Genomic DNA, 27,065 nt, shown 5'->3' with positions numbered 1-27,065 from the left:
ATCTGTATATGGATGAGTTTTATTGCTTATTGTTCCACCACTCTCCATCGTAGTTTTTAGCATCATTTATACTTATGCTGTAATATATTAAGATTTATTAGACCTCCAGGTCTAGGTTGTATAGGACTATAGGTCCAGGTTGTATAGGACTATAATGCAGCAAATATAGAAGTGTATGGCACCATGCTGTATATTATTGTGCCACCCATGACATTTTTTTTAAATTGGAACAAAATCATATCCTGTTTATTTGATTTTATATTTCAAGGCAATCTCCCCCCCACCTCGAAGGTTGAAATAAAAAAATACATGTGCTTAAAATTGCCCTATTCTGACTTCATAGATTTTTGATCACTTCCATTTTTTTCTGGGATGTGATATGACTAAAAATCTGCAATTTTGGTATTTTGTGCTTACACCGCTTACTGTACAGAATCAGAGATACTTTAATAGTTTGAACAATTCTGCATGCGGCAATACCAAATATGGTAATATATATTTTTTTTGGGGGGGAAAATGGGAGGGGATATTTATATCCAAGCCTTAGAGACACATGTAAGTTCAGTGGGGGTCATATAAGGGAGTAAAAAAATATACTATACTTACCACTCCAGAGGATCCCAGCCACCCTATACTACAGGGAGATGAAGAGGCCAAACTACAAAAGAAAGCAAATTTGCTAGTACTTACAAAATTGTTTTTTTTTATTTATTTATTTTTTTTTTATAACCGAACAAAAGATTAGGTGGTGGGAATACCCTTTCAAATCTGTTTTTTTTTTTTTTTTTTTTTTTTAAATCATTTTATGGCAAAAGTTATTTTATGCACCCTGATTTTATCCAATTCCTCTTGAAATGCCTGAAGTACAGAATGTTGTCTCTGTAGAACTATGGGTTTCCTTTCTTGAGTAAAACTAATGATTCCAGAGTTAGAGCATTTTAAAAATTCCATGATACTGAATATCCATGAACGTCTGGAGCTATTTTTAAATGGATTATTTATTGCAGTGTTGCCTTATATTTCCCCTTGAGTCTCACATGTGTCTACCAAATGTAGCACAGATGTTGGGATATCTTTTTATGCACATGCCATGTAAAAGTTCATATGGACATTCAGGGGGACATTCATTAAGTCCGGCGTTTTCTGCTCCAGTACGACAGTACGGAGATTTATGTAGAGGCGCACTGCCTCTACGTAAATCCCGTGCGCACCAGTGCGCGCGCCAGGAAACCAGCTCAGAGCTGGAGTAGGTTTCCTGACTATTTTTTAGCAAAACAAATGATAAATAGAGCGGACTCTGAGTCTGCACCCCCCCCCCCCCCGTTCCGCCCCATCTGGCCCCTTTCCACCGAAAAATACGCATTTTTTTCCTTAATAAATGTCCCCCCTAGTTCTGATGTCGTGCACCTGAGGAAATTTAGGTGTATGAAATATAGAGACTTTTAATGCTGTTTTGTTTAATGCTGCAATTTTTCATTAGGAACAATATGAAGCCTTTTGTTTAGACAGTACCATACTATGTCACTACTTACAGTATATGGCCTCTGAGCATCACAATTTATTATATAAAGGAAAATCTTAATGAGATGACCATCCCAATTTACATTGGAAAACTGTCTGCTAGAGGGGTGGTCCTCTTAAACACGATGATGTAACTAAACATCTGAACAGGACATCTGGTCTAGGTAAAGTGCTGGTCTTTAGAAGATGTTTCCTTGCACTTTGTGTTCTAATAGACTGTGCAAATTATACCAGCTCTGCTCTAGAAAGTGCCACTCCTACATAGCTACTATGAAAGGCAATGTCTAACCTAAAAAAGAGCTATGAAACATGGATAGTAGCCAAACCAGACACCATGATTCTTAAGAGCCAAGAGTAGGGTATGAATTGGCTGGATGAGATGCCTTATACTGGGGGTTACTTTTTCTCATTGAGGAGATTTAGACCTTGTTCTCATGCTTGGAACTGCAGAATAAAATAATGTAATGCCATCTACTGGTAGATACCCTGTAGGTCAGGGCCTAATTCATAAAGGGAATCTGTCAGCAGCCAGGCCCTATCTGAGCTGCTGACATTGTTCTGCAGGTGGCAGGCTCCTGGTGCGCATGGTAGCTTTTGTGAATGCATCCGTGGAGTAGATTCTATACAATCTTGAGTCTTGTACTGTAAAGAAAAGTCAAAGAGGTGTAGTGGTTTGACATTTGTGCTGCGCTTTGGCACACCTCACCACTATTTTCTCCTCCCTCTTTGCCATGAATATTTTCATTTGCCTGGCCTCCTGCTCGCTTTTGTAAATACCGCTCACCATTTTTACAGTTTGAGGATGCGTCAGTGCAGGTGCCGTAGACTGGAGAAGAATTGCACGCGCGTTAAAGAACTGAAGCCACTGACACTCAACATGCTCCAACATGCGCCGCTCCTTCAGTCTATAGCATCTGCGCAAAAGATGACTAAAGGAAGCACGTGGCCTGAGTGATCACAGGCTCATGCACAAACTATAATGGTGGCACATGGCCCTTGTCAGTCGCACAGAAATACTGATGAGATCGAGCAGGAGGTCGGCCAGCTGGCACAAATGCCATTCCACTACTCCTCTTTGACTCTTTATTAAAGTACAGGCCCCAAGATTGTATAGAATCTTCTTAACTGACCCATTCACAAAATTACCATGCACACAAGGAACCTACAAATTATAGTATACTGTCGGCACTTTGGGTAGGGCCTGGGCTCTGACAGATTACCTTTAAAAGAGGCTTGAAACATCATAATGGATACTATATATGCCAAGACTACTTACCAACAGCCATAGCACAGCAAGAGAAGCGTTATATAATATTTGTAACACAACTGTTTGTTATAGCTGTCATTTATTGTCACTCTAAGTGTATAGACATGTGTGTATATATATAATCAAAATCCATGTCACACTTGTGAAACTACAAGCTCCAGCATGTGCTACCAGTCTGGTGCACATATTACTAATCTGTTGGTGAGGGCTTGGTCAGCTTTTCTTCCTGTATGCTGAGCCCTCGTCTGGATGCAGTATAAACACATGCACATAAACCTTTCTTATGAAATAGAGTTTTATATTCTTACCACAGGCTATCCACTTCACACATCTGTCAGATGGCTGGGCAGTTGCTCAGATACAAAGCCTGTCTGTCTTGCATCCTTCCTCACAGAACCTTTACTCCTTCTGATTTATCTACAATGCATCCTAAAGCTCAGCACACGGTGAAATCTTCAAAACCTTTTCTCGACTTATTCTCTGGGCCTTTTTTTTTTTAAATGAAATATTTTCAGTTTGCAGGTTTTTAGTGGACTGTCTTGTCAGGATAAGCACCCGCAACCTTTCTGACCTTTCTATTAGTGTAGTGTACCTCTGTAACTGCTCCTGAACAAAGTAAAAAAAAGAAGCCGTTTGAAACAACGTGGACACTGTGGATTCTCAATATAGTGAGCATATAAGATATAATTTAATGCTGTAGTTCTTGCATCTTGTATAAAGATTTATGCATTAACATTACATTTAGACCTCATGTCTTATGAATGCCATTAACAAAATGATATGCATGTGGCCGGACTTCTGGAGACGCCAACAACGTCCATAGTAACTGCTCGGGACGGTTGCTGGGGGTGTACCAACGGTGTCCCTAGTGGATGGCCTGCTTTTGACAGCGCTGTGGTGCTTTTCCTTTGATGTTGCCACAGTTTCACCACCCCTGCTCAATCGGCATTAGGTGTTAGTAATGTGTTTGATTGTGACTGACAGCTAACACACTAGTCTGCTGTCAGCACCTGGGCCGGACCTGAAGCCTCAGCCCCAATTGCTTCTGGGGCTGGGACTGCAGGTGCCATAAGTATCTGCCCCTCTGCCTCAGTCTTTGCCTGTGATAGTGCCTAGTTTACTAGTGTATCTTAACCTATCATTTATCCTGCACTGTATTCTGGTTATCTGACTTCTGGCTTCTGACTCTTCACTACCTCCTTGGACACGTTTTGTACTGTACCGCATGGCTGTTATTGATTTGGACTTCTGACCTTGCTCCTATTGCGTTGTGCTTGTCTTGTTCTGTGTTGCACCTAGTTGAGAACAGAGTTTGCCGTCCAGTTGTCTGTTGCCGTTTAGGGCTTCTGAGGCAAGTAGGCAGGGGCAGCGGGGTACCAGCTTCAGGGCTCGCCATGTACACTGAATTTTACTTTCACTGATAGTTTCACTCAACGCTACTTTCCTTGACAAGCCAAACATGCTGTGTACAGATGTATGGAAAGTCTTATAGTCTTTATATAAATATATTAGCTGCTTGCACCCCTCTCCAAGGACAGCTGAGCAGAATAGAGAGGAAATTATATGTCACTGTTATATGCCAAAAGTTCATTTAATGTCAGGATATCAAGGGTTTTTATGCCTATAGGCTGTAATAGACGACCCAACCCGCCATGTAAGCAGGCACCAATCTGTTGGATGAGTGTCCCAGGGACACAAGACAAGTGAAGCCCTAATGCCGACACCCGCTAGCACTTGGTTTTGGAGTGATCGTCTCCTTAGCAGGCTGTGTCAGTCCCAGTGAGACAAAAGACAAAGACAAGACAAAACCAACACAATAATTGCAGGGTCAACTAGCCGGGTTGGTAACTATTGGTCGTCGCAGTACAGAATTGGAAATTGGGGGGGAATAGTCAGAAAGTCAAGCCAAAATCAGGAAACCAGGGAATACACAATCAGGATATAACACTAGCTTACTCACAATCTAGAGAGGCTCCATCGCAGGTAATGAGACATGATAGGGATGGTGGTTTTATGGAGGCTTTAGTCCCAGCCCCAGGGCGTGATTGGGGCAGAGACTCCAGCCCCCAACAATACACAGAGCTGGCTGGCGGTGCTGGCTGCCAGTCAGCATAACACTATACTGGACACCTGTGTCAATCGGCAGGGGGCAGTCAAGGCCATGCAAGAACAAAGGACACCACAGGTGTGCCCCTAGCAACCGGCCGTGCCCGCTGTCAGGGACACTGTCAGCGCCCTCCTCGCAACCAGCCGGAACAGTTGCCAGGGATGGCATTGGCCCCTGTGGGAGGACAGCCACATGCTCCGGCAGTGGCGGGTGATGAGTGTGACAGAGCCTATTATACTGTTTGTGCAGCCCCTTCCTTTAATCAGCCATTGGCTGCACATCTTTTATTATACAGAGGGATGTGCCACAGACGGCAGATTATCTGTCGATGAGCGTCTGCTGATTGTTGGCTCTATTACATGGGAGATATTTGCCTGATTTGGCAGATGATCTCTCTGTGTAAAAGAGCCTTTAGTATCCATCGGTGTCATAAGATATCTAGTCATTAATGATCCCCCCATCATATTGTACTAGTTACATTGTGAGAAACACACATATAATGTAAGGACAATAGAAATGCTAAATGGTGCATTCAAAGAAGCTTGTTTATCTTTTCCACTACTTTTTAGTACTATGGGCAACACAAATGTGCACATATTCTGACTTTCCTAAAGTGATCATAAAGTTATAAATGACTACAGTAACTGGAAATAACAAAATCTGGAGTATGTCTTAATAGCTCTTCTATAAACAGTTTGAATCATGTCTGAGGACATGTAAAAAGTTACTGAAAATTACAGTAATGCTTTAAGTCCCACAAAACAAAGTTCAAGAAATGGTCTGAACATACTACCTAGTAAACTATATTCAGTCTATTAAATGTATTTGAGTAATGTGCTTACGCTGTGTTCTACACCGCTTAACTATTGCCAGTATTCCAACATACAATATATCAGTGGAAAATGTGAATAGGACCTTGAACAACAGGTTTAAAGTCTGTAAATGACTGTGATATACAGTATTAGATAGCAAGTAAACCATCAGCAGTCAGAAGCTAATGTGTTAAAAGCAGAAAAAAATGGCAATGATAAGGACCAGAGCACATTTGACAAGGATCAAATTGTAAGGTGTAGACAACAACTGAGGGCTGATTTTTTTAGGTAATTGAGCGCCAATCTGCCTTTTACGCGGCTCAATGATCATGCAGCAAGGCTTGCACGAACATTTTTAAAGATGTCTGTGCAGCCCTTGCTTCATATAGAAAATAATGGTGTGCTTCTGCATGTTCCCTGCCTACCGCAGCCACACTCTGGAGTCATGGTGGGCACATAAATACATTGATAGGCACAAGGAGAAAAGGCAAGCCCAAATAAGAGCTACTTTGAAACAAGCTGATGAAACGTTAGTACTAGTTATAATAGAAAAATGTCTGATGGGCACATGACCACAATAAATGGTTTCTAGCACTCACAGTAAGGTCCTAAGAGCTTTATTTTTGCACCCCATAAAAACAGACTTCAGCAAGATAGACTGACGCATTTCAACTCAGGTGGTCTTAATCATAGTCATCCTGATAGATTTTTTAGGGTGCCTTTACACAGAGAGATTTATAATCTGACAGATAAATCACATCATACATCATACCACTTTTGCAAAAATAATAAATATACAATATACATTACATATGGGGGATTTAACCCTATAGGATACTTCGTGTTCAAGGTGATTATCCAGAAGGCCTCCCTCTTTAGAAGGACACCTCTGTCACCACCTTGTACCATTTTTTTTTATGTGCTCAATCGCCATGCAAGCACAGCTAGCCAGGTTAGGCTAGGTTCACACTGCGTTTTCAGCATCCGTTTAACGGATCCGTTTTTTTTACCGTCCAGAAAAATAGGGTCAGCAACGTTTTTTTGTCCGTTTTGGTCCGTCAAAAAAAACGGATCCGTTTTTTTTTTATAATGGAAGTCAATGGAAAAACGGATGCACACAAATGAATCCGTTTTTTGCAATCCGTTTTTCATGCGTTTTTTTGCAAAAAACGGATGCGTTAAACGGATGCTGAAAACGCAGTGTGAACCTAGCCTAACCAGCCAGGCAAAAAATGTCATGATACTGTAGCGATATTAACTGCATTTTTATTGGTACTGTCCGACGTGTCTTCACATTCAGACTTTTCATGGTCCCGTGGTACCTCCTACATACTAGATGTAACATAAGTTGCAAGTAATCAAATAAACAATGTATGTAGAATTGCAATTTATGTAACTCTTTATAGTGTGCTGCTGGCTACCATTACTGATTAAAGCAAAAGTCCTACCACTTTTCAGATGTTTACACGTTTTACGTTTTATTGTGACCACAGGAATAACAATCTGTGGTTTGCACCCAGGTGCCGACATTACTATGTTTGCTGTGAAATAAACTTGGTGAAAGTTGTTTTCCTACAGTGCAGCCTCTCTTGGGAATAACACTAGTGCCTTTCTGAATAATAGTATTTCGCTCAGGGTCCTGACAGAAAATGGGTAAATTATCATAGAAGATTTCCCGTATTTTTGTAAATTTTGTATGGAGTGACAAATGCAGGATAAGTGGATGCTCCATGTGAATAGGATCTGAATTTTCTTGAGTGCTTCCCTGCAACCTTGACTCCACCTGTGTTGTTCAGAACCATATCATGATCATATTAATCAGCTCGTCTCTCTGCTCTGTCTAATGGTGTGTTTACACAGAAAGATTTATCTGACAGATTTTGGAAGCCAAAGCCAGGAATGGATTTGAAAAGAGGATAGATCCCAGTCTGTCCTTTATGACCTGATCCCTGTTTATAGTCTGTTCCTGGCTTTGGCTTCAAAGATCTGTCAGATAAATCTGTCTGTGTAAACGCACCATAATATCCACTTCCTATATCCCCTACTCTCAGTCTATGAACTACCTTGTCTTTCTTCTGTTCACAGTTTTGGGGCCCGTTCACACTGAGCAAAAGTGGCGGAATTTCAAACAGGGTCTGAGCCGTGGACGCCACTTGAAATTCCGCCTGTCCCATTGAATAAATGGGATTTCTTGCACACCTCCGCTCTCCGCCACAAATAAGTGACAGGTCAATTTCGCCCACTTCTGCTCAGTGTGAACGAGCCCTTACTCATCAGAGCAGTTTCTATTGGCCCCGATCAGATCCCTCACCAGAATAGCTCTAACTACATGTGGTAAATGACAGGAGTGCACATCTAGAATAGTGTTTCCTGCGGTTTCTTTAAGATCTTTAGGGTTTTAGTTGTTACCTTGACTATATATGCATCTGCCATCAGAAATACAATTTCTTGTAGTTCAAAATGCAATGTGAATTTCAGGTTAAGGGAATTACAATTACAGTAATGGCCAAAGGTGGGTATGGCCCAATCATGATTAGGTCATCAATGTAGCAGCCATACCACATTACTTGCTGCTCCAATGGGAAACTGGGAGAGGGAGAATTTTGCCCCCATACTTGCGCCTGCAATTTGTAGATAATAAGAGTCATCAAAGGCAAAAAATCATGAATTAAAATATATTCAACTGCTAAAATAATAAATTCTTTCAACTGTGTGTTCTCTCTGTGCTCCCACAAACACCAATGAAGGGCACATGACCAACAGAACTGGGCCAAAAAGCTTAGGAAAAGGCCTCTTCTGGTAAATCGGATGGTTTTTTTTACAGTACATCATGTGCACAGTTTGGTGCATGTCATATTTTACAGTACATCATGTGCGCACCCGGGTGCATGTTTGTCACACACCTGGGAAAAAGATGGCAACCAGATGCACTATGGGAAGAAGACAGGCAAGCCAGCTAAGACATTGTAATGTTCTGGGCAATGTTATGCTGGAAAACTTTGGGTCAATTCATTTGAATATCACTTTGATACATACCACTTAAACATTGTTACAGACCAAATACACTACATCCATTCATAGCAATGGTATTTTGTCATAGCATAATACTGCCCTGAATTCACTGCAAAAACTATTCAGGAATAGTTTAATGAACATGACAAAGAGTTCAAGTTCAGGGGGGCGGAGCGAGCTACCAATGTGAGCAGACGTTCCTGTGGTGATCTCTGTCCACACAGCCAGCAAATAGGCCTATAACCCGCTTAGCCTGCCGAATTTTATATGGGGAAGACGCCCAAGGAGCCCCCGCATCTTGCCCCAGCATTACCGCAGTGCTCAGCTCCCTGGAGGGAGAGGCACAGCCTCAGGAGGACCCCCAGCGGGCCTGTAGCCTCCGGATACCCACCCTCTGCCCTGGACCCAGATGGCTCTTCCCGCTGTCCCGGCCCGTCGCTAACTTGGAGCCAGCAGCAGTGAGTACTGAGGGGGCCATGTGTGCGGTGGGACGGGCGCCATCTTGCTCCAGCGGCGGTGAAGCACTATCCCCCTGGAGGACAGCCTGCAGCCACATTACCGGCCAGCCGTGGGTCTGGTGGCTTGTATACCGCCCCCTGACTGTTCAGCCTTCTCCCCTGCTGCACTAACTGAGACCCCAACCCTGACCCCTACCATGTGTCTGGCTTTCCTGAGGTCCAGCAGGGCTCCCAGGACCTATTTGGGGACATCCAGCCAGCCCTACCACCCGCAGCAGGCTCCATAGTGCATACTGCTTGTAGCAATATCATAATGTCTGCAGCCCCCAAACCCCCCAGAGGGGATAAAACCAGATCCCAGAAGACCTCACAGACAACCCACAAACAGAAAAACAAGGGGACCCAAGTTGGTGCTGCAGCATTACCACCTGACCAGTGATGACAGCAAGGGGACTCTGACTCCGACTCCTCTCACCCAGACCCTCAGTCTAAGAGGAATATGCAGCGGCTGCTATCCCAACTACCCACTAAAAGCGATTTCAATGCTCTTATCACTAAAGTACAAAATGCATGCAGGGTGGAAATCTCTGACAGATCTCCAACATATTACTTCAAGAGTGGAGACTCTAGAAGATGAACACGACCACTCCCGATCCTATGTAGCCCAGCTACAGGACACTGTTGCCCTCCAAACATGCAGCGCCATTTGGAAGACCTAGACAGCCGAGGCAGGAGCAACAATATTCGTGTGAGGAGTTTTCCCGAGGCTACACAGGCGGAAGATCTACAAGAGACACTAGAAGCTATCTTTAACAGTATCCTGGGGGAACGTTTGAGTCATAAAATCAGGTTGGATAGGGCTCATCGGGCTCTGAGGCCGAGGGCCACCGCAGGCTCCCCAAGGGATGTTATTTGCTGTGTTCACGATTATGCCTTGAAAGAGTGCATTATGCAGAAGTCTCGCCAGCTCAAAGACTTCGACTTTGATGGAGCACCTGTCCAGCTCTACCCTGACGTATCCTGGCTCACCCTGCAAAAAAGGCGCTGTTTGCGCCCACTTCTGGTGATTCTTCGTGACCACCAAGCCACTTATCACTGGAACTTCCCCTTTGCCTTGGTGGCGCGTAGAGATGGAAGATCGGCTACCCTCAGGGATCTCGGCGACCTCAAAGCTTTCTGTGACCAAGATTGTGGATTGGACTCTTGCCACCCCTCCACCTCCCCCTGCAACAGTGTGGCAATCAGTCTCCCAGAAGCGGCGCAGATCCAAATCCCACACTCCCTCCCCCCCTGCCTGTGACCCCCCTGGCCGCCCCCCATAAAGAGACTGTGCTATGATAACCTATGAATCTTATGGCAGGCACTCTAATGTTACTACTTCCAATAAGCCTTACTTTAACTATGTCTTTAGGTATATAGCTGTATGGACGGGATCCACGCTGTCACTGACACTATACTTTATTTAGGTTTGTTCCTTGTTAGCCTCTTCCTTTTCCCCCCTGGGGCTTTCTTTTTGGTTACCTCCACCCGCAATTATTGTGGAGTATTGCCCCCACCCGTGCATGCCTGCCATGGGTTTCTGGTCTAGTGCCATCGGTTTATTAGTTATGATCTCTGTTTTTCTGTCAATCCCCCTGTGGTGTCTGTCCCCCTTCCTCCCTTTTGTTTGTGCATCTCGGAGTGTGGCTCCCTCGCCTACCTCTGATGTCGGTTATTGGATGTCAGCAGGGCCCTGTCATACCACTTCTGCCATTAGCAGAAACAAAAGTTTCCAACACTCCACATTCCTTCCCATGGCTAGGCTAGTCTCTTTAAATGTAAGGGGGTTGAACTCTAACTCCAAGAGGCGCTTACTCCTGCAGGAGTTGCGTACCTTTCGCACAGACATAGCATTTATTCAGGAGACTCATTTTGATTCTTCTCCAAATTTCAATTTTCCTAGACATCAATACCCAATAGTATATTCTGCTTCCAAAGGCTGCCAACAAGATGGTGTGGCGATTCTCCTCTTGCGCAACTGTCCTCTTTAGGTGGCTGCTGCTTTTTCTGACCCGGGGGCTAGGTTCGTCATCCTAGAAGGTACACTACAGGGCAAACCGGTAACGTTGTGTAACCTTTATGCCCCCAATAGGCTCCAAATACCTTTCCTCAGGAGGGTGCTCAGGCGCTTGGCTAACTCCCCTCCTGCGCCATTGATTGTAGGTGGGGACTTCAACTTACCCTTCTCAGAAAGGGCGGATAGGCACTCTGTGTCGGGATATCCCCCATCTTCATGGAGATCTTCATGCCGACTCTCCACAGAGTTTCGGAAACTGATACGCCTCCATGGTCTATATGACCTTTGGCGCATTGAGCACCCTACTGAGGCAACCTACTCATTCTTCTCCCACCCTCGCAACACACATACGAGGATAGACTATTTTTATGGAAATGTCCCTGTAGTCCGGTTACTTAAGGGGGCAGACATAGGCCCGATATCCTGGTCTGACCATGGCCCGGTGACATTGACTTCCCTTCTCTCACACGTGTCACTGGCGCCTAAATGAATCTCTGCTAAAGCACCAAATATCTAGGGACTCTATCAAGAACTGCCTAACCTCTTACTTCTTAGAGAATGAGGGGTCAGTGACCTCTCAAACTGTTTTATGGGAGGCACATAACGCTGTGATCCGTGGCCACTGCATAGCACTTAGCACTAAATACAAAAAAGATAGACAGGTCCAAATGGTAGATACTAGGAAAAAGATCAAAGACTTGGAAGCGGCCCTGGTGGCCCGCCCTACAGTGACCATCCTGCGCAAGTTGATAGCAGCACGAGCCCTCCTTCGAGATTTGGCCATGCACAAAGTAGAACGTTTGCTCCTCTACTCGAGGCAAAAATTCTACAAAAAAGGGAACAGAGCCCATGTTTACTGAGCGCTCAGCTGCTCAATTTCCTCAGGCTCTCAAGGACCGTAGCGGCACACTCAGATTCCAACCCTCGGAGATCACCTCCATCTTTACTGACTATTTCTCTAAACTATACTCCCTCCCATCTTCACTGCCCCTGGATCCGGAAGTCAGGGCCCAAAAGATCGGAGATTTCTTAGCTAAGTGCAATCTGCCCAAACTCCTGGTGGAGGCTCTTGTAGATCTTAACTCCCCCATCACCTCTAAGGAGTTGGAGGAAGTTCTGAAAACCCTTCCTTCTGGCAAATCTCCAGCCCCGGACGGGTTCACCTACCTATATTATAAGGTCTATTCTGCAGAGCTGACCCAGCGCTTGGCCCCCCTTTTTAACTCCTTCTTAGATGGTTCTCCCATATTGTCCACCACGCTCCACTCCCTTATTACCCTACTCCTTAAGCCCGGAAAGGACCCACAAGAATGCGCCAGTTATCCGGCCTATAGCACTGCTAAACGCTGATCTCAAGCTATTTACCAAAATCCTAGCCAACCACCTTGGTTACTGGCTGCCCTCTCTGATTTATGCAGACCAGGTGGGCTTTGTCTCTGGGCAACAGGGAGGAGATAATACGCGGAGGGCGGTGGACATAGTGGATGCAGTTAACTTACAGTCGGACCACACTTAAATGCCACGGTCGCGCCGCCGTTGCGGCGTTTAAGGGGTTAATGACACGCTGTAGCGCAATCGCTGCAGCCTGTCATTTACAGTGAGGGCTGGGCTGCTCACTGCAGCTAGCCCCACCTCCTATGAAGCATGCTCCGCTCCGGAGCGAGCTTCATAGCAAAGGACGGTACCCATGGCGTACCGGTACGTCCTTGGTCCCCTAGGACTTAATGTAAAAAACTGGTGTTACTTTTGCTTTAACAGACTGGCGGCAGCTCAGGATGCCAATGGCTTTTTTTTAACCACTGCTTATTTCCAGCGCACAGCTAGTCTATTCACAAGCACCAGCCCACCCCGGAACACCGAGGGTCGGCCTGCTGTCCCCCAGTGGGACAAAGCTTCCTCTCCTCTGTCACGGGGCTCCATGAGAATCAATGGAGCCACGTCACAGAGGGGAGATCCTAAAGACACAGTGTTTAGGATTATCACTCCATGTAATAGGGGCCCTAAGGGCTCTATTACACCAACAGATTATCTGACAGATTTTTTTAAGCCAAATCCAGGAATGGATTTAAAAAGAGGAGGAATCTCCGTCTTTCCTTTATGATCTGTTCTCTGTTTATAGTCCTTTCCTGGCTTTGGCTCAATCTGTCAGATAATCTGTTGGTTTAATAAGGCCCTGAGAGGAAGCCTCTCAAGATAACATTAGTTGGATTTTTGTAGACCTGGGCTACAAACTGGTCTATAAACTTTAATCTGAAAAGGAATGCTTTTTTTATCTGCATGATAAAAGAGACTATAACCTTATTCTACTCATCAGAAAACCTGAAACTTTGATGCTTCCTCAGAGCCCATTCTACCAGGGTTGTTTTTTTTTGTACTTCTGTACCTGAATTCTCTTTAGTTTCTATAGAAAACATTTGTAGCCTCATGGTATACTTTATATACATCAAAGAACACTTCCTATTCTATAATTTGTATTAAAGATCCCTCCCAATAGTCTTCTTCTTGCTACATCCCCACTATTGTGCTGCTCATAGATTGTAAAGAAAGTATACAATTTAGAATGTAAATCTGTTTTCTCTTCATCGTTTTAAGCAGCACAAGACTCCCTTCCAAGACATTCTGTGAATTACACAAGGGGGTGGAATTTAGGGGATCTTTAGTTTGCTTAAAAGTATGTCTCAAGCCATAGAAGTGATTCAGAAATTGTTGACTCTATGGACTGATGGAACAGATTTACTTTGTACCAAATAATAATACAAATTGTACTTAATAATTTGTACCACACAAGAGAACTTTGCATTGACAGATTCCGTTGAAAAGATTTTGGAGCAAAATCTGTAACAACTTCTTTTGATGTCCAAAATAGCTAGAAACAGATTAAATCAATGGACACAAGCAAAAAAACAAAAAACCTTAGTATGGTATTTGTTAAAAGGGGTTAATTTAGAGGGTACCTGTCATGATGTCTCTTCACCTGATCAGTGTGCAGTCTCTCCAAAAGTTTGGGTAACTATGGATACAACCACACTGGATTTGTTCTGAGAACTCTATTGGATTAGAATAGGGCTTGTGCATAGGAATGAACTGGAGTGGTTGTATCTATAGGTGCCCAAATTTCTGTCAGAAGGAGCCACTGCACATTGATCAGGTGAAGAGACATAATAACAGGTACCCTTTAAGTACCAGTAGTAAATTATTTACCAGGCCTGTTATGTTTATTGCAATGTAGTTTTCATAGGCATTAGTCCTTATTGTGAACATATCAGTACAATTTTTTTTGTTTGTAAGTATTCTCCCTTTTGAGTCATCACACTAAAGCACAGCAATATTGGAAAAAGGGGAACTTTAGACTTTATTATTTACAGACTTGGAACTTTTATAAGATTTTTTTAATTGAATATAGTTAGTGCATTTTATTAACTTGACCTATTCTGTTTGTGCCTCACATTGTAAGGACCAAAGCCGTTCGGCTGTCAGTTAATCGAGCAGCATCCAAGCATGCTCACTCACGTTAATCATTCGTCCCTCAGTTATCTCTCCCGACTAGTCCTTGTCCTTCCCATATACAGGAAATATCGGCTCGGCCAAGCACTCCTGTACTATCTATGGGGATGGGTGAACTGCATCTAGAGAGCTCTCTATGCAGCTTTTCTCTCCCGAAATAAAGGGGTTGGACTGTGATTTTTCATCATGCCTGCCGGCTATCTCCACTGACATTATTTGTCGGTGGACAGTCAGGTGATCCCCATAGATGGTAGACTGGTCAAACGTTTAAAGTGTATGGACCTTAACTCAGGCTTTAAATCTTCCTGTGTATTAATGATATTGAATAGAGAATGCTCCAGTTGGTTGTCTCTGTTCCCCCTAATATAATTACAACTTTCAACTTTTTAACAGGGTGGTAAAACAACAACAACAACAACAACAACAACATTTGCTTATATGCATACTGCTTACTCTGTCTTTGTCAACCATGTAGCACCATACTTGGTCAAGTCCAGCTCTGTCACTATGAAAAGTCAGCCTCCTCAAATCAGTCTAATTTTTAAGCTAAATGGTATTAGATGTGCAATGTGTGTGTGTTTAAAAATAACAAAAGTAGGTTTGTGGGGTGTTCATGTTTTGATGATGAATGGACAGCATTTTGTCATAAGAACTGAGTCATTTGTTTACCTCTAGTCAGAGATAGGTAATGGGGGGTGGGGATGGTAATATTGAGTTTGTGGCCCCTGATCTGCCCCAACTCAGAAATTAAAAATGACTCCTGCTAGATGCAAGTACCAATACTATGGCAGGTATAAGCAATATAAGGGCTTGTATCCTTATAACCTGCTACACTGATAAAATTCACAAATTTCATTGGTGTCAAATAATGATTTTAAAGTGCTTAAAGTGTACCTGTCGTTATAACTTTTAAAATCAAAATCAACAGTAGATGTGAAATAAAGCAAGTTTGTAATGCACACTCATTATTTTTATCATGCTGTAAAACAAAGCTGAAATCCAGGTCTCCTGAAGGCAGATTTTCTGACTTGTACTTGGAGAAAAACAGACTAAACACAAGGATTCCGTCCAGTACAGAGAGTCACGGCTCAATGTGTCCATCAATCACATGACTGCCCTTTCTCTGTGAGCGCTCAGATGGCCTGGGATACACAGGACTTCCTGTTTTCTGTTTCCTATTTTTTGAGGAAAAAAAAGTCAGAAAACAGGAAGTGCCGTGTTCTCCATGATAACTTAAAAAAAAAAAATAATGAATGTAAATTGCAAACTTGCTTTATATCACATCTACTGTTGTTTTCGATTTTGAAAGTTATAACGACAGGTAAACTTTAGCTTTTTGTGCTTCATACTGTGGCTATGTTATTCATATTGCGTCATATTGCCTCATAACTATTTTATCAGAATAGTGATATCATTGTTGACTAATAGAAAATTAATTGCAATGTGTATTAAAAAAAAATTTCACTTCAAAGTTACTTAAAAGCTGAACTTTCTATTTAAGGGGAAATGTCAGTACATTAGACAAATCTAACCTGCTGATAGCATCCTATTGTGCACAGGGCACTGAGGATGAAGGTATGCCTCTTAACTTTATTCTCAGCACTTTTTCCATGCAGTTTTAATGTAGTCCTCTGTCCAGTAAGGCCGTTTGGATCCATGCCCTGCCCCCATAGCGCCGATCTGCTGGGGGTGGACCAGATTGGTGCTCTAGGCATGGGGCAGAGCTCCAAACGGTCTTACTGGACAGGGGACTACATTAAAACTGCACTGGAACAGCGCCAAGGATGAAGGTAAGAGACCTACCTTTAACCTCAGCGTCCTGTGCACAATAGGGAGATATCAGCAGGTTAGATTTGTCTAACCTGCTCATAGTTCCTCTTTAACAATAGAGACTTTCACTATGTAGTCCTTTTCTTGTGTCCTTTTAACCCTGTTGAAAGCAAGAAGCTAAAAGGGATGTGACCTTTTTACAGGAAACAAAAACATATTTTAGCTCTAATTACCATTTAAGTGGTTTTATTGTCAGATACGTCACATAGCAATTATAGGTATAATACTGTATGTACCAAAGTGTGTTCTCCAAAATAGAAATAATGAAAGACTAAAGTTAAAATTACCAGCTTGGAATTTCAGTGGTAAATATACATGTACTTTTATACCAGTCTTGGTTTGGTGTACTGGAGAGAGATCCAAGAGGTAACTTATTACTTTACATGTACATCTAATTTTGGATGTGTTGCTGATACTGGTATCTGGAATTTGTGTGCCCTCACCACCGTGTGCAAGAATGTAAAATATTTTGGACCGATATCTCAATACAATTTCTCATGAGTTTCTCTTAATTTTACCATGTCCACCAGAAATGGTGGCCTCCTTCATAATGTATTGTCTACACTACATCGTACAGTTGCAGTTTAGCATCACTTAGTTACATTAGTCTATGCTCTGTGACTTGCACTCTATTAGTTTCTGCTCCCTCTTTTGGTTTATGTAATTGGTTCTAATTCATTGAGAGTGGCACCCCCTGATATATATACTTTCTATAGGTTTTGCCCCCTTGTCTTTCTCTCGGGCTAATAAATTAAATAAAGCATAGGGCCATGACAACACACTGCAATCTTTTCGTAAAACTACAGCGGTTGTTGGAGGATGCAACAATGGCCGTTGTTTACGAACAGTGTTTCATTGGCAGTTAAATAAACATGTAAATTATTTTCTGTGGCTGCTGTGAATAACAGACGTCTGTAGAAAACAGTCTGTGCTCACAGTTTAAAGTATGGCTCCTGGCCGTACTTTACACTGTTGTCAATGGTTATTTGGATTGCAGGCACTCCAATTAAAATAAAATGTTGTCCGTCCGGCTGATACTGCAGTAACAGCCGAGTGAACATGTAATACCGGCCTCAGGACCCCTGCTGGGCTCCGTGATCTCCTCTGTTGCGGACATCACAACCTGGCTGATTGACAGCCAGTCACTGGGACAGGACGCTGCTCCAGTCACTGATTGGCTGAGTGGGTCAGGAATTTTTTCCTAAGTCGTGACATCATCACACTTCTGGCAGAGAGAGAGGTAAGTGTGCATTCGTTATCAAATTCCCCCTTGCCCCTGCTGGATTTTCAGAATGTCCGGATTTCTCCTTTAAAGCGACTCTGTTCCCACAATCTGCCCCCCCCCCCAAAACCACTTGTACCTTCGGATAGCTGCTTTTAATCCAAGATCTGTCCTGGGGTCCGTTCAGCAGGGGATGCAGTTATTGTCATAAAAACAACTTTTAATCCTGCAGCGCTGTATCTAACGGCCGGGGCTTACATTTGTATATGCATTAGGCTGGCATCACCTCTCCGTCCTTCCTCCCCACCCTCGTCATTACTAGGAATGATCCAGGAACATTTAATGCTGTTTGAGCTTTGCACAGGTGTATTAACGATCCAGCCCATGTTCATTATACACACAGGTGGGGAATAGGAGACAATCTGCCTGGAGTATTCCTAATGATGAGGAGGGTGGGGAGGAGGGACAGAGAGGGTGTCCCAGCCTAATGCATATACAAATGTAAGCTCTGGCCGTTAGACACAGCGCTGCCGGATTAAAAGTTGTTTTTATGACAATAACTGCATCACCTGCCGAACGGACCCCAGGACAGATCTTGGATTAAAAGCAGCTATCTGAAGGTACAAGTGGTTTGGGGGTGGGGGGTCAGATTGTGGGTACGGAGTCGCTTTAAGAAAAACTATATAAAAACCCTATCTTCTTGAAATAATCACAGATCCTCTTTAAGTAAAATTGTGTTTGGTTCCTTTTAGCCCATCTCACCCCTACCTTTCTTCTTACCTTTGTCCTTATGCGTGGGATTGTTTCTTATAACAAGGAAAATACAATCATCATATCATGATACCAAGCAGTGAGGTGCATTTCCTTACTTTTCCAGGTCACTATATTTCAGTGGATACAACCCGTGGAATTCATGGACAGAAAGCTGTTCTCCTCAGTCCTGATCTCCAACCCGATGAATGGAGCTGTCTTAGGCTGGTTTATCAAATTACTGGGTTGGAGGTCTCCCCCAATCCTAGTATGTTAAATGTTATTGTCAGGTCTGAAGGAGAGAGCTTTGATCACCTTCTATGGTCAAGCCAGGAACAGTCAGATGGCTGGTTAATAGCAAGTGTGGACTTAAGAAATTCACAAAAAAAGTATAAGGTAAGAAATGTTTTCATTATTTTACAAAATCTGGCGAAGGAATTTTATTAATTCATTCCATGTATATTATATGCTAAGATAATAGACATATGTAGATATATAGATATATTTAGACATATATAGATGTAGGCTGTGGGGAAATTTACATTCCCCCTGCCTGCTCTCTTTCATTGACATGGTACAAATGCTGTTTATGGCTACTGTACGGTGTGTAGGGGAGTTGCTCAGGTATAGCTAGGTAGCGGTCGCAGACAGAGGAAAACAGGCAATTCACAGTTCAAATCTTAGTGTTTATTCACACCACAAAAACAAATGGAACAAAAATCCAGCATTACCTTCATGCTGCCATCACACATAAGTGCCTTTAAAGCAGTAACAGAAGTTCTAAGTGTTGGTTCAGACCTTACAGCAGCAGCTGCCTTGTACACAGTCCATGTGTCTGAACACAGTCCAACCAGTCCTCCTAGACAGACCGCATAGGTGTACTCCAGACTTGAGCACACACCACCTCTCTCTGCCCTCACTCCCAGCTCAGCTTTCTATGTTGGGAAAAATCTAAAAACCTGGAATGGCTTAATAACTCCAGTCCAGTCCTTGAACCTAGCTCTCTGCATTACTCAGAGCAAGACAAGCTGAGAGGAAAATACCTCCCATCCAGCAACAACCCCCGGACTATGTCACAGGTGCCATAAGAAGACAGCTGTAACAATGTGCAATAGGCTATCACAGCCACATGTCTCCACTGTACATTCATGACGGCCCCAGGAAAATAGTGCTAAGAAATGTAATTTTCTTGTAGCTGCTTTGGTCTGTATGAATTGTTCGGTTTTGCTCACATGGCTGTTCCTTAAAGTGGAACAATCAGCTGTGTAGAGGAATCTAACCTGATGATAGCTCCTTAGTGGGTATGGGACACTGAGGATGAAGGTGTGTCTATTACCTTCATCCTCAGCGCTGTTCCCATCCTTTTTATTCTGAAACCCTCCACCCGGTAAGCAGTAAGAAGCACTGGTGACGGGCTACTGCCCCCCAATCACCGATCCGGTCCACCCCCTGCTGGCACCCTCCATTGATAATCATTAGAAGGGGCGGGGCACTAGCCCCTGCCCCCAATGATTATCAATGTAGGGGGCAAGCAGAGGCAGGCCATATCAGTGCTCGGGGGCGGTAGCCGTGCCCCCAGTGCCCCTAACTGCTTACCAGGCAGAGGATTTTACAGCTAACAGTTGGAGAACGCCACTGAGGATGAAGGAAAGAGACATACCTTCATCCTCAGTGCCCTGCGCCCACTAGGGGCTATGAGCAGGTTAGAGGAATCCCCTTTAACATATGAAAGTTGCTTTAGAAACTTGGTTGACATATTAGCCAATCATAGCAATAGTAATATCCTTCATCACCCAACCTCTATTGCATACAGATTACTGTAGTAAGTACACATTGGTTATGTCCAATTTCAACCACTATTTAAAGGAACAATTTGCTTCTAGAGCTGCATCACTAGAAAAGGAAAAGGGGGAAAGCTGCCACATCTAGAGCACTGCATGCTATGATTTTGTTTTAATCCATTGTAGATCCTACTGGAAGGAATACTTGGAGCTGATGAAAAAAGCAGCATAGCAATTTATGAGTTAAAAGTCACCACTGGGTATTGCATTGGTAAGTGTAAAATGGTAAATTATATTGCTGGAATGCTACACAGAACTTTTTAAAATCACTGTCTCTGCTGATTATAATATTGTACACTTATCTTCATCCTCAGCGCCGTTTGCATGCAGTGTGTAGTTAAATCCCTAGGCTAGTAGGGTGGTTTGGTGCACTGGGGTGGGACTTCCACCCCAGTGCACCGATCCGCCCTGAACAGTACCCTTTTCTAATGAATTTCAGAGGAACAGGCTGGCCGGCCTCCAGTGCATCAAACCACTTTATTAGCCTAGGGATTTAACTACAAACTGTGCGGAAACTGTGCTGAGGATAAAAGTAACAAACTTACCTTCATCAACAGCTGCATCAATAGAACGCCTCCCAGCTCCCTCTCCCAACCTTGTCCAATTATCAGCTAGAAGGTCCCACGTGGGGTCAGGTATGGGAGGGATAGTGAGAAGACAATACAGTCCACAGCACTTTAAGGGTTTGGGCAACAGAATAAAAGCATTTCTCTATGTTATGGAAGCATAGACATATATAGGAAAGGTACTATGTGTCTCTTTGAATTGACAGCTAACAGTGTCAGCCGTTTGAAACATAAATTGCAGGTTTATGGTGAAATATAAACATTTCGACCTACATACTGTAGCATTTTGATTAGCATTTTTGCATTTTGTAGTATTTTTTTTTTTGGTCATTCCTGTTTTTATCAAATTCCATCAGGCTCCATATGTGGTGTTTTTTCTATGTGTATTTTGCCAACAACTAGAACAGATTCTTATTATGTAAATATATTTTTTTGTATATTATTTAATATATAGTTATACTAATGTGCACTTACATTTTAAACATTATATTGCACAGAATTAGGCCATGTTCACGCAACCTATGTTGAATATAAATCACGGCCGTTGTTGCAATTTGCAACAACGGCTGTGATTTATACACACATACGTTGTATTGCAATGAATGGAATCCCGGTCAGAGCGTATACACACCGTACACCGGGCTTCCATTTAGCCGAAGGAAAAACTGCCATGTCAGTGTTTTGCGGACGCTATTCACTGAATATGGCCGCAGAGAACCTAGTTCACACATTGTCTGCAGCGGCGAATTGGGATGCGGGCGCACACGAGTGTGCCCACATCCCAATTCATCAAAAATGAAGATCTGCTATCTGCCTTATGCCATGTGAACATGGCCTTAAAAAAATTGGCATCCCCCCTAATATGCCCATTCGTAAGCATAATGTAACAGAAAGAAGAAGAAAAAAGTATACCAATGTACCTAAAAATCATTGTTTCACTGCAGTTACAACAGGAAAAGGAAATGTAAAAATAACTAAATATATAATAAATTACATGGTGTCCTTGCCATAGAAAAATAATGAACTGTTTTGTCTGGTTACTCAGCAGAAGGATCATTATGTTTTTTACAAGTATCCATGCTGTGAATGTGTTCTGTCATGAGTATCATATTGGCTGCCTTTATATCATTGCAGAGTGTGATTTTGAGGAAAACCATCTATGTGGTTACATGAACAGCTGGAACCCAAATGTAAACTGGTTTGTTGGAGGAGGCAACATCAGAAATTCACAAGCTATCATGCCTAAAGACCACACACTAGGCAGTGAATTTGGTAGGCAAGTTCATTTATAATGTCTTGTGGATATGTGAATGTTTAAAGCAGATACAGAATAAAGTAAAGATGATGTTCTTGAGGATATTGGATTTACATTCTCATCATCATATTTACTGTATAAATGGACGATAATACACTAAAGAACATTCTTTGTTAGGCCTCATTTAGACTGACACAATGTACCCATGATTGTGCATTCTGGGTGTGATACCCAGACTTATGCTGGTTCTACCAAACTCAACTGATCGTATAATGGGCTAAGAAAGGGCCTTTGATGCTTTAAGTTTGGTTTTGTAGAATGATGAACTATTAAAAACAGCTGCAATACATGTGTGACAAGGTATTCCATCAATTGCCATCTTTTTGTCTTTCTTTAATAGGACACTACATGTATGTTGACTCTGTTTATGCCAAACAATTCCAAGAAGTAGCACAGTTGGTGTCTCCTTTAATTGTTACTCCCATATCTGGTTGCCTTTCCTTCTATTATCGTATTCATCGTGAAAGTAGCAATGTTTTTATGGTCTATACAAGAGACTTACATGGGTCCTATGAGGAAATCTGGAAAATGAGTGATGTGAGACAAGGGGAATGGAACTTGGCTGAGGTTGATTTAAATGCCTTATTCCCGGTTGAGGTAAGAAAGGATTGAGGCAATATTTCAAAGTGTTTAGACGCAGACTGATTGTAAGAATGAGACGAGAGAACACATAACACACATAACTGCAATCAAACATCATTTTACAGTTCACAGATTTTATAGTATAACAGAGTCCATTGCCATTGTCCAGAGGAAAAAAAAAACTGAGTACAGAACTCAACAAATTATTTTTTTTAAAAATTCTTATTTGTACAAAAAAATTTAAAAACTTGGTATTGCAATAAATAAATTTAAATCTGGTTTTAAAATTTCAGATTGTCTTTGAAGTTGCGTTCAATGGTATCCAAGCGGGATATGTTGCTGTTGATGATATTTCATTTTCTGCTGAGTACTGCAGTGAGGAAAGAGGTATGAGTTACCTATGTCTGTAACTTTGCCAACATAGCAGTGGTTGACTTACATCTCCTCTTGGCGATAGATTGTTGATTTGTATATATCTCTCCATTCATAAAATGTATTTATTTAGAAAGCAAGGGTATGTTCACACAATATTTTTTAAGGGTGCCTTCACACATACCAACTCGCAGCGGAAATCTGGCTGTGAGTTTTGCAGCAAGATCCGCTACGAGGTAAGGTCCTGGCAGGCCCCTGTGACTACTGGAAGACCACTACGAGTATGTAATGCAGCCGCCCCCTTAACCCTTTCATCGGCTCCCACTCTGTCTGTATATACATTACCTGTCTCCTTGCTGCACGGGGTCCCGGCTTCCTGCTCTCCCGCCCAGCCAATCAGTGGCTGCGGCTGGGCAACACACTGATTGGCTGGGCAGCAGAGCAGGAAGCTGGGACCCGGGAACCGATGAAGGGGTAAAGGGGACGGCTGCAATACATACTCGCAGCGGTCGTTTAGACCGCTGCGAGTATGTAGTCACAGGGACCTGCCAGGAACTTAGCTTGTAGCAGATCTCGCTGCAAAACTCGCAGCGAGATTTCTGCTGTGAGTTGTGTGAAGGCAACCTAAGGCCATATTTTTGGACGGCTGCCATTTTGCTGTAAAAATACATCAGTGTTTTACAAAGTCGTGGATATGTTCATTATTTTATGGCCGTTTTTCCATAAGGTTTGTGCACTGATGGCCGATTTCCCATGGACTTCAAAGGGGCACATTTTTTTTTAAATTTTATTATTTTGCTCTAATTTTTACATTGTATGAACATAGCCTTAAAGGGGAACTCCGGGTAGAGGTAAAAAAAAATGAAACTTCTGCAGAAGCATATAACAATACTTTCCTATCTATCCCAGTTTTGAAACTACCACAAATCCATTTGTTTTGGGGGGTTTTGCTCTGTTTTGTGTTTCTGTATTTCCTGGTTGAGCAGATGTACTCAGTACTACAGGTTCCAGAATATATAACTTTTAATGTACTTTTAATAGAAAACAAGTTTTCCTTATCCGGAGTTCCCCTTTAAGGGTATCTTGACTAAAAATCTAGAACTCCTAAATTCCTGGCAGCGGTATAAACATTGGGAATGTGTATCAAATTCTACCCTTCTATATACAGTATTCTTATTGGTTTTAATAGTGAAATCAATGATTTTACCATTATTCATCTCTTTAAGAAACAAGTAGTAAAAATTACGTCAGCAAACTTTACTATGTCAGTTTTCCAATTGTTAGTGCTATATGTCTTAAGCATTGCCTTAAGCATGTATTAAAGAGGTTTTCCGGGCTTGAAACAAAATTGCCAGGGGCTAGGAAGGAAAAAAGAAAGAACACACTAAATAGCTCAAAGCGTTCATAGAACATTTCATTTGTGATAAATATTTAGTTTTGTATCACAAAGTAAATTTTTTGATGAAATGCAAGAATTGCAACCACCCATGGCAGCATGCCTTTTAGCATAACAACTTCCAAACCTTGTAGGTGTTGCTGTTACTGCCGTGTGTCTGAAATGTTGCCTTTTCTGTGCATGTTGGGACTGTCCAAGGATCAGATGAATTAATTCATGTCTGCAGGCCAGTTAAGAATAGATCTTTTGTGCATGTTCTCAGAAATGCGCTGAACGATATATGCCTCCTTACTAACAAAGATGATGGGACCAGGCCAAGAGGGTTAGTTTATATAACCATGTACTGTATACAATATCTAGATAATCTTGCCTGTAGCATTTTCAAAATAGTATTTCTTCTGGGCTTATTAGGTTTTGGCAGACTGTTTTACATTTGGCTTGTAAACCAGCTGATCTCATTGTTTGGTCATGTGGACAGCCAAGTTCTTTCCATCACAACTTAGCACAGTCAAGGAAACAAATCTATTCTATTTGAATAGGTCAGCATCTACTGAAAACAATGAAGTGTCAGTTTAGGTAACTTTTCAGAATAAGTTGTTGTGTGTGTGTACATGAGCAGCAGCACTATTTCTGGCCATTATATAAGTTGAATATAGGATTTTCTTATTACCCAGAGGAGAGGACCTGTCCCCCAAGGACAGGAAATCTGCAGAGATAAAAAGGTGGAGCCCTTACACCTTTCCGCAGTAGTTTCCTGTCCTTTGCAGAGGACATCTGCAGCCCAACTGTGGCCTGGTATTAGGAAAGGTATAGGTTCTCTCTCCAGTAGAGGATGGAAGCTGGCCTGGTCCTTCATGAGGAGTTCCCCAATGTTGTTTCTACCTCTTTTCCAAGCTTCTGCTCCGGTGTGATTTCTGGGAATGCTGTGGTGTGAACTTTGTAGTTAATGGGGAGCGCGGGAAGGGCACGGTCTGCAGCACTGTACTCTGGCCCAGGAAGTCTCCCTCACCTTTAAAATCATAGCAGATCCATTTCAGGCTGGGGCCTGCATCAGGGGACAGGACTGTGGAAGCAATCTCTTCATAGCTTTAACTCCTCTCTCCCTTGACAGAGAGTGCTGCTATACTGTGCTCATCCTATACCCTGCTCATTCCTGCAGTTTCTGTCAGCCCTTGTGTTTCCCATCCTCTCCAATCATGCTATAATTTACCTGCACTCACACTGAGCCATTCACACTGCTGTATAGGAAAGTTTCTGTCACTGTCCTTCTGTACAGCTCTATGATTCTCACTTCCTGATTGGTCCACACTGAGCACCCTCCTTCCCCGTTGCTATCATGTGACCACACAGACCTCTGACAGCAGCCCTGCTTCTCTATTCTAGCCTGTTGTACTACGCTACTGCACTATAGGGATCTGCAGCTCCATCCTGTACCTACAAACTGCTGCTGTTTATTTCAGGTTTATGCACTTACTATACGTTATACACCACATGCTGATTGCTATACTGTACAGTAACTTATATGACATAACCATCTCTTTCTAAATGTTTGTTTCATTTGTTTTACATGTTATTCAGAATAAAAAATCATTATTTTGGGGGGTGTGAAACCAATTGTCTACATTTCAGTGATTTCTTATGGGAAAAATTGTTTTTGTTTAAGAGTGGATTTGGATTACAAGCACGGTCCCGGAACAAATTATGCTCGTAATCCAAGGCACCACTGTACATGAAAATTGTTGTGTACAAATGGGGTATTTTATCTAGCATCAGCAGTAAAGGGTGAGTGCCGCAGGCCTGCCAATAACAGTGTAGACAACTTGTAAGCAGTTTGCATGCTAATGGAACTTCAATAATGTGACTATGCTGCTTGGCTACAGATGAGGCTTTTCTTCCTTTAGACTCAAAGGCCCCGTTCACACTGCGCGAATGCGGCGGAATTCCGCGGTGGAGCTCTCCGCCGTGGAATCCCACCGTGCTCGGTGTCCTGCTTTGAGTGAATGAGAGGGTGCGTGCTCCTCCGCTGCCGACACTCTCCGCTCAAAAGTAGGACACTGAGCACGTCGGGATTCCGTGCCAGAGAGCTCCGCCGCGGAATTTCGCTGCATTTGCTCAGTGTGAACGGGGCCAAATATGTAAAATGTGTTAAGAAACTTTAAAGGATGTGATAGGATTGGCAAAAGTCTGGCTAAGTTATAAAAAATAATAGAAGAGAATGATATTATTCAGTATAGTACAATGAGATCATTGCAGAAGCAGATAAACCCTGAAAATATTAATTCCTGATGGGGCATCATGCTTACTTCCTCTTTGATGTTTGTACTTTTATAAGTAGAAAGTAACTAGGAACATGTGGAATGACATCAACCCTGTTATCAGTCCGTTCAGTTCTTGTAGAATAGAACTGCAGCTGTATGCTGAATAAACATGAAGAATGTGGACTTTATGTGAGTT

At 42.6% G+C, this 27,065-nt stretch overlaps 1 protein-coding gene across 2 annotated transcripts in view; it reads left to right on the top strand.

Moving 5' to 3' along the window:
• Positions 1-27,065, top strand: part of MAMDC2 (MAM domain containing 2) — a 65,502-nt gene that overhangs the window by 15,137 nt on the left and 23,300 nt on the right. For both annotated transcript variants that reach the window (XM_069961862.1, XM_069961863.1), the window contains exons 3-7: positions 18,667-18,935; positions 20,507-20,591; positions 22,081-22,218; positions 22,602-22,858; positions 23,137-23,230. In XM_069961862.1, the coding sequence (XP_069817963.1) occupies positions 18,667-18,935; positions 20,507-20,591; positions 22,081-22,218; positions 22,602-22,858; positions 23,137-23,230 (843 nt within the window). The remainder of the gene's footprint in view (positions 1-18,666; positions 18,936-20,506; positions 20,592-22,080; positions 22,219-22,601; positions 22,859-23,136; positions 23,231-27,065) is intronic.

The sequence above is a fragment of the Dendropsophus ebraccatus genome, chromosome 3 (genome assembly GCF_027789765.1).
Source record: "Dendropsophus ebraccatus isolate aDenEbr1 chromosome 3, aDenEbr1.pat, whole genome shotgun sequence".
Classification (NCBI taxonomy): domain Eukaryota; kingdom Metazoa; phylum Chordata; class Amphibia; order Anura; family Hylidae; genus Dendropsophus; species Dendropsophus ebraccatus.
The sequence above is the reverse complement of the archived record's forward strand: the minus strand, read 5'-3'. Positions and strand labels throughout refer to the sequence as shown.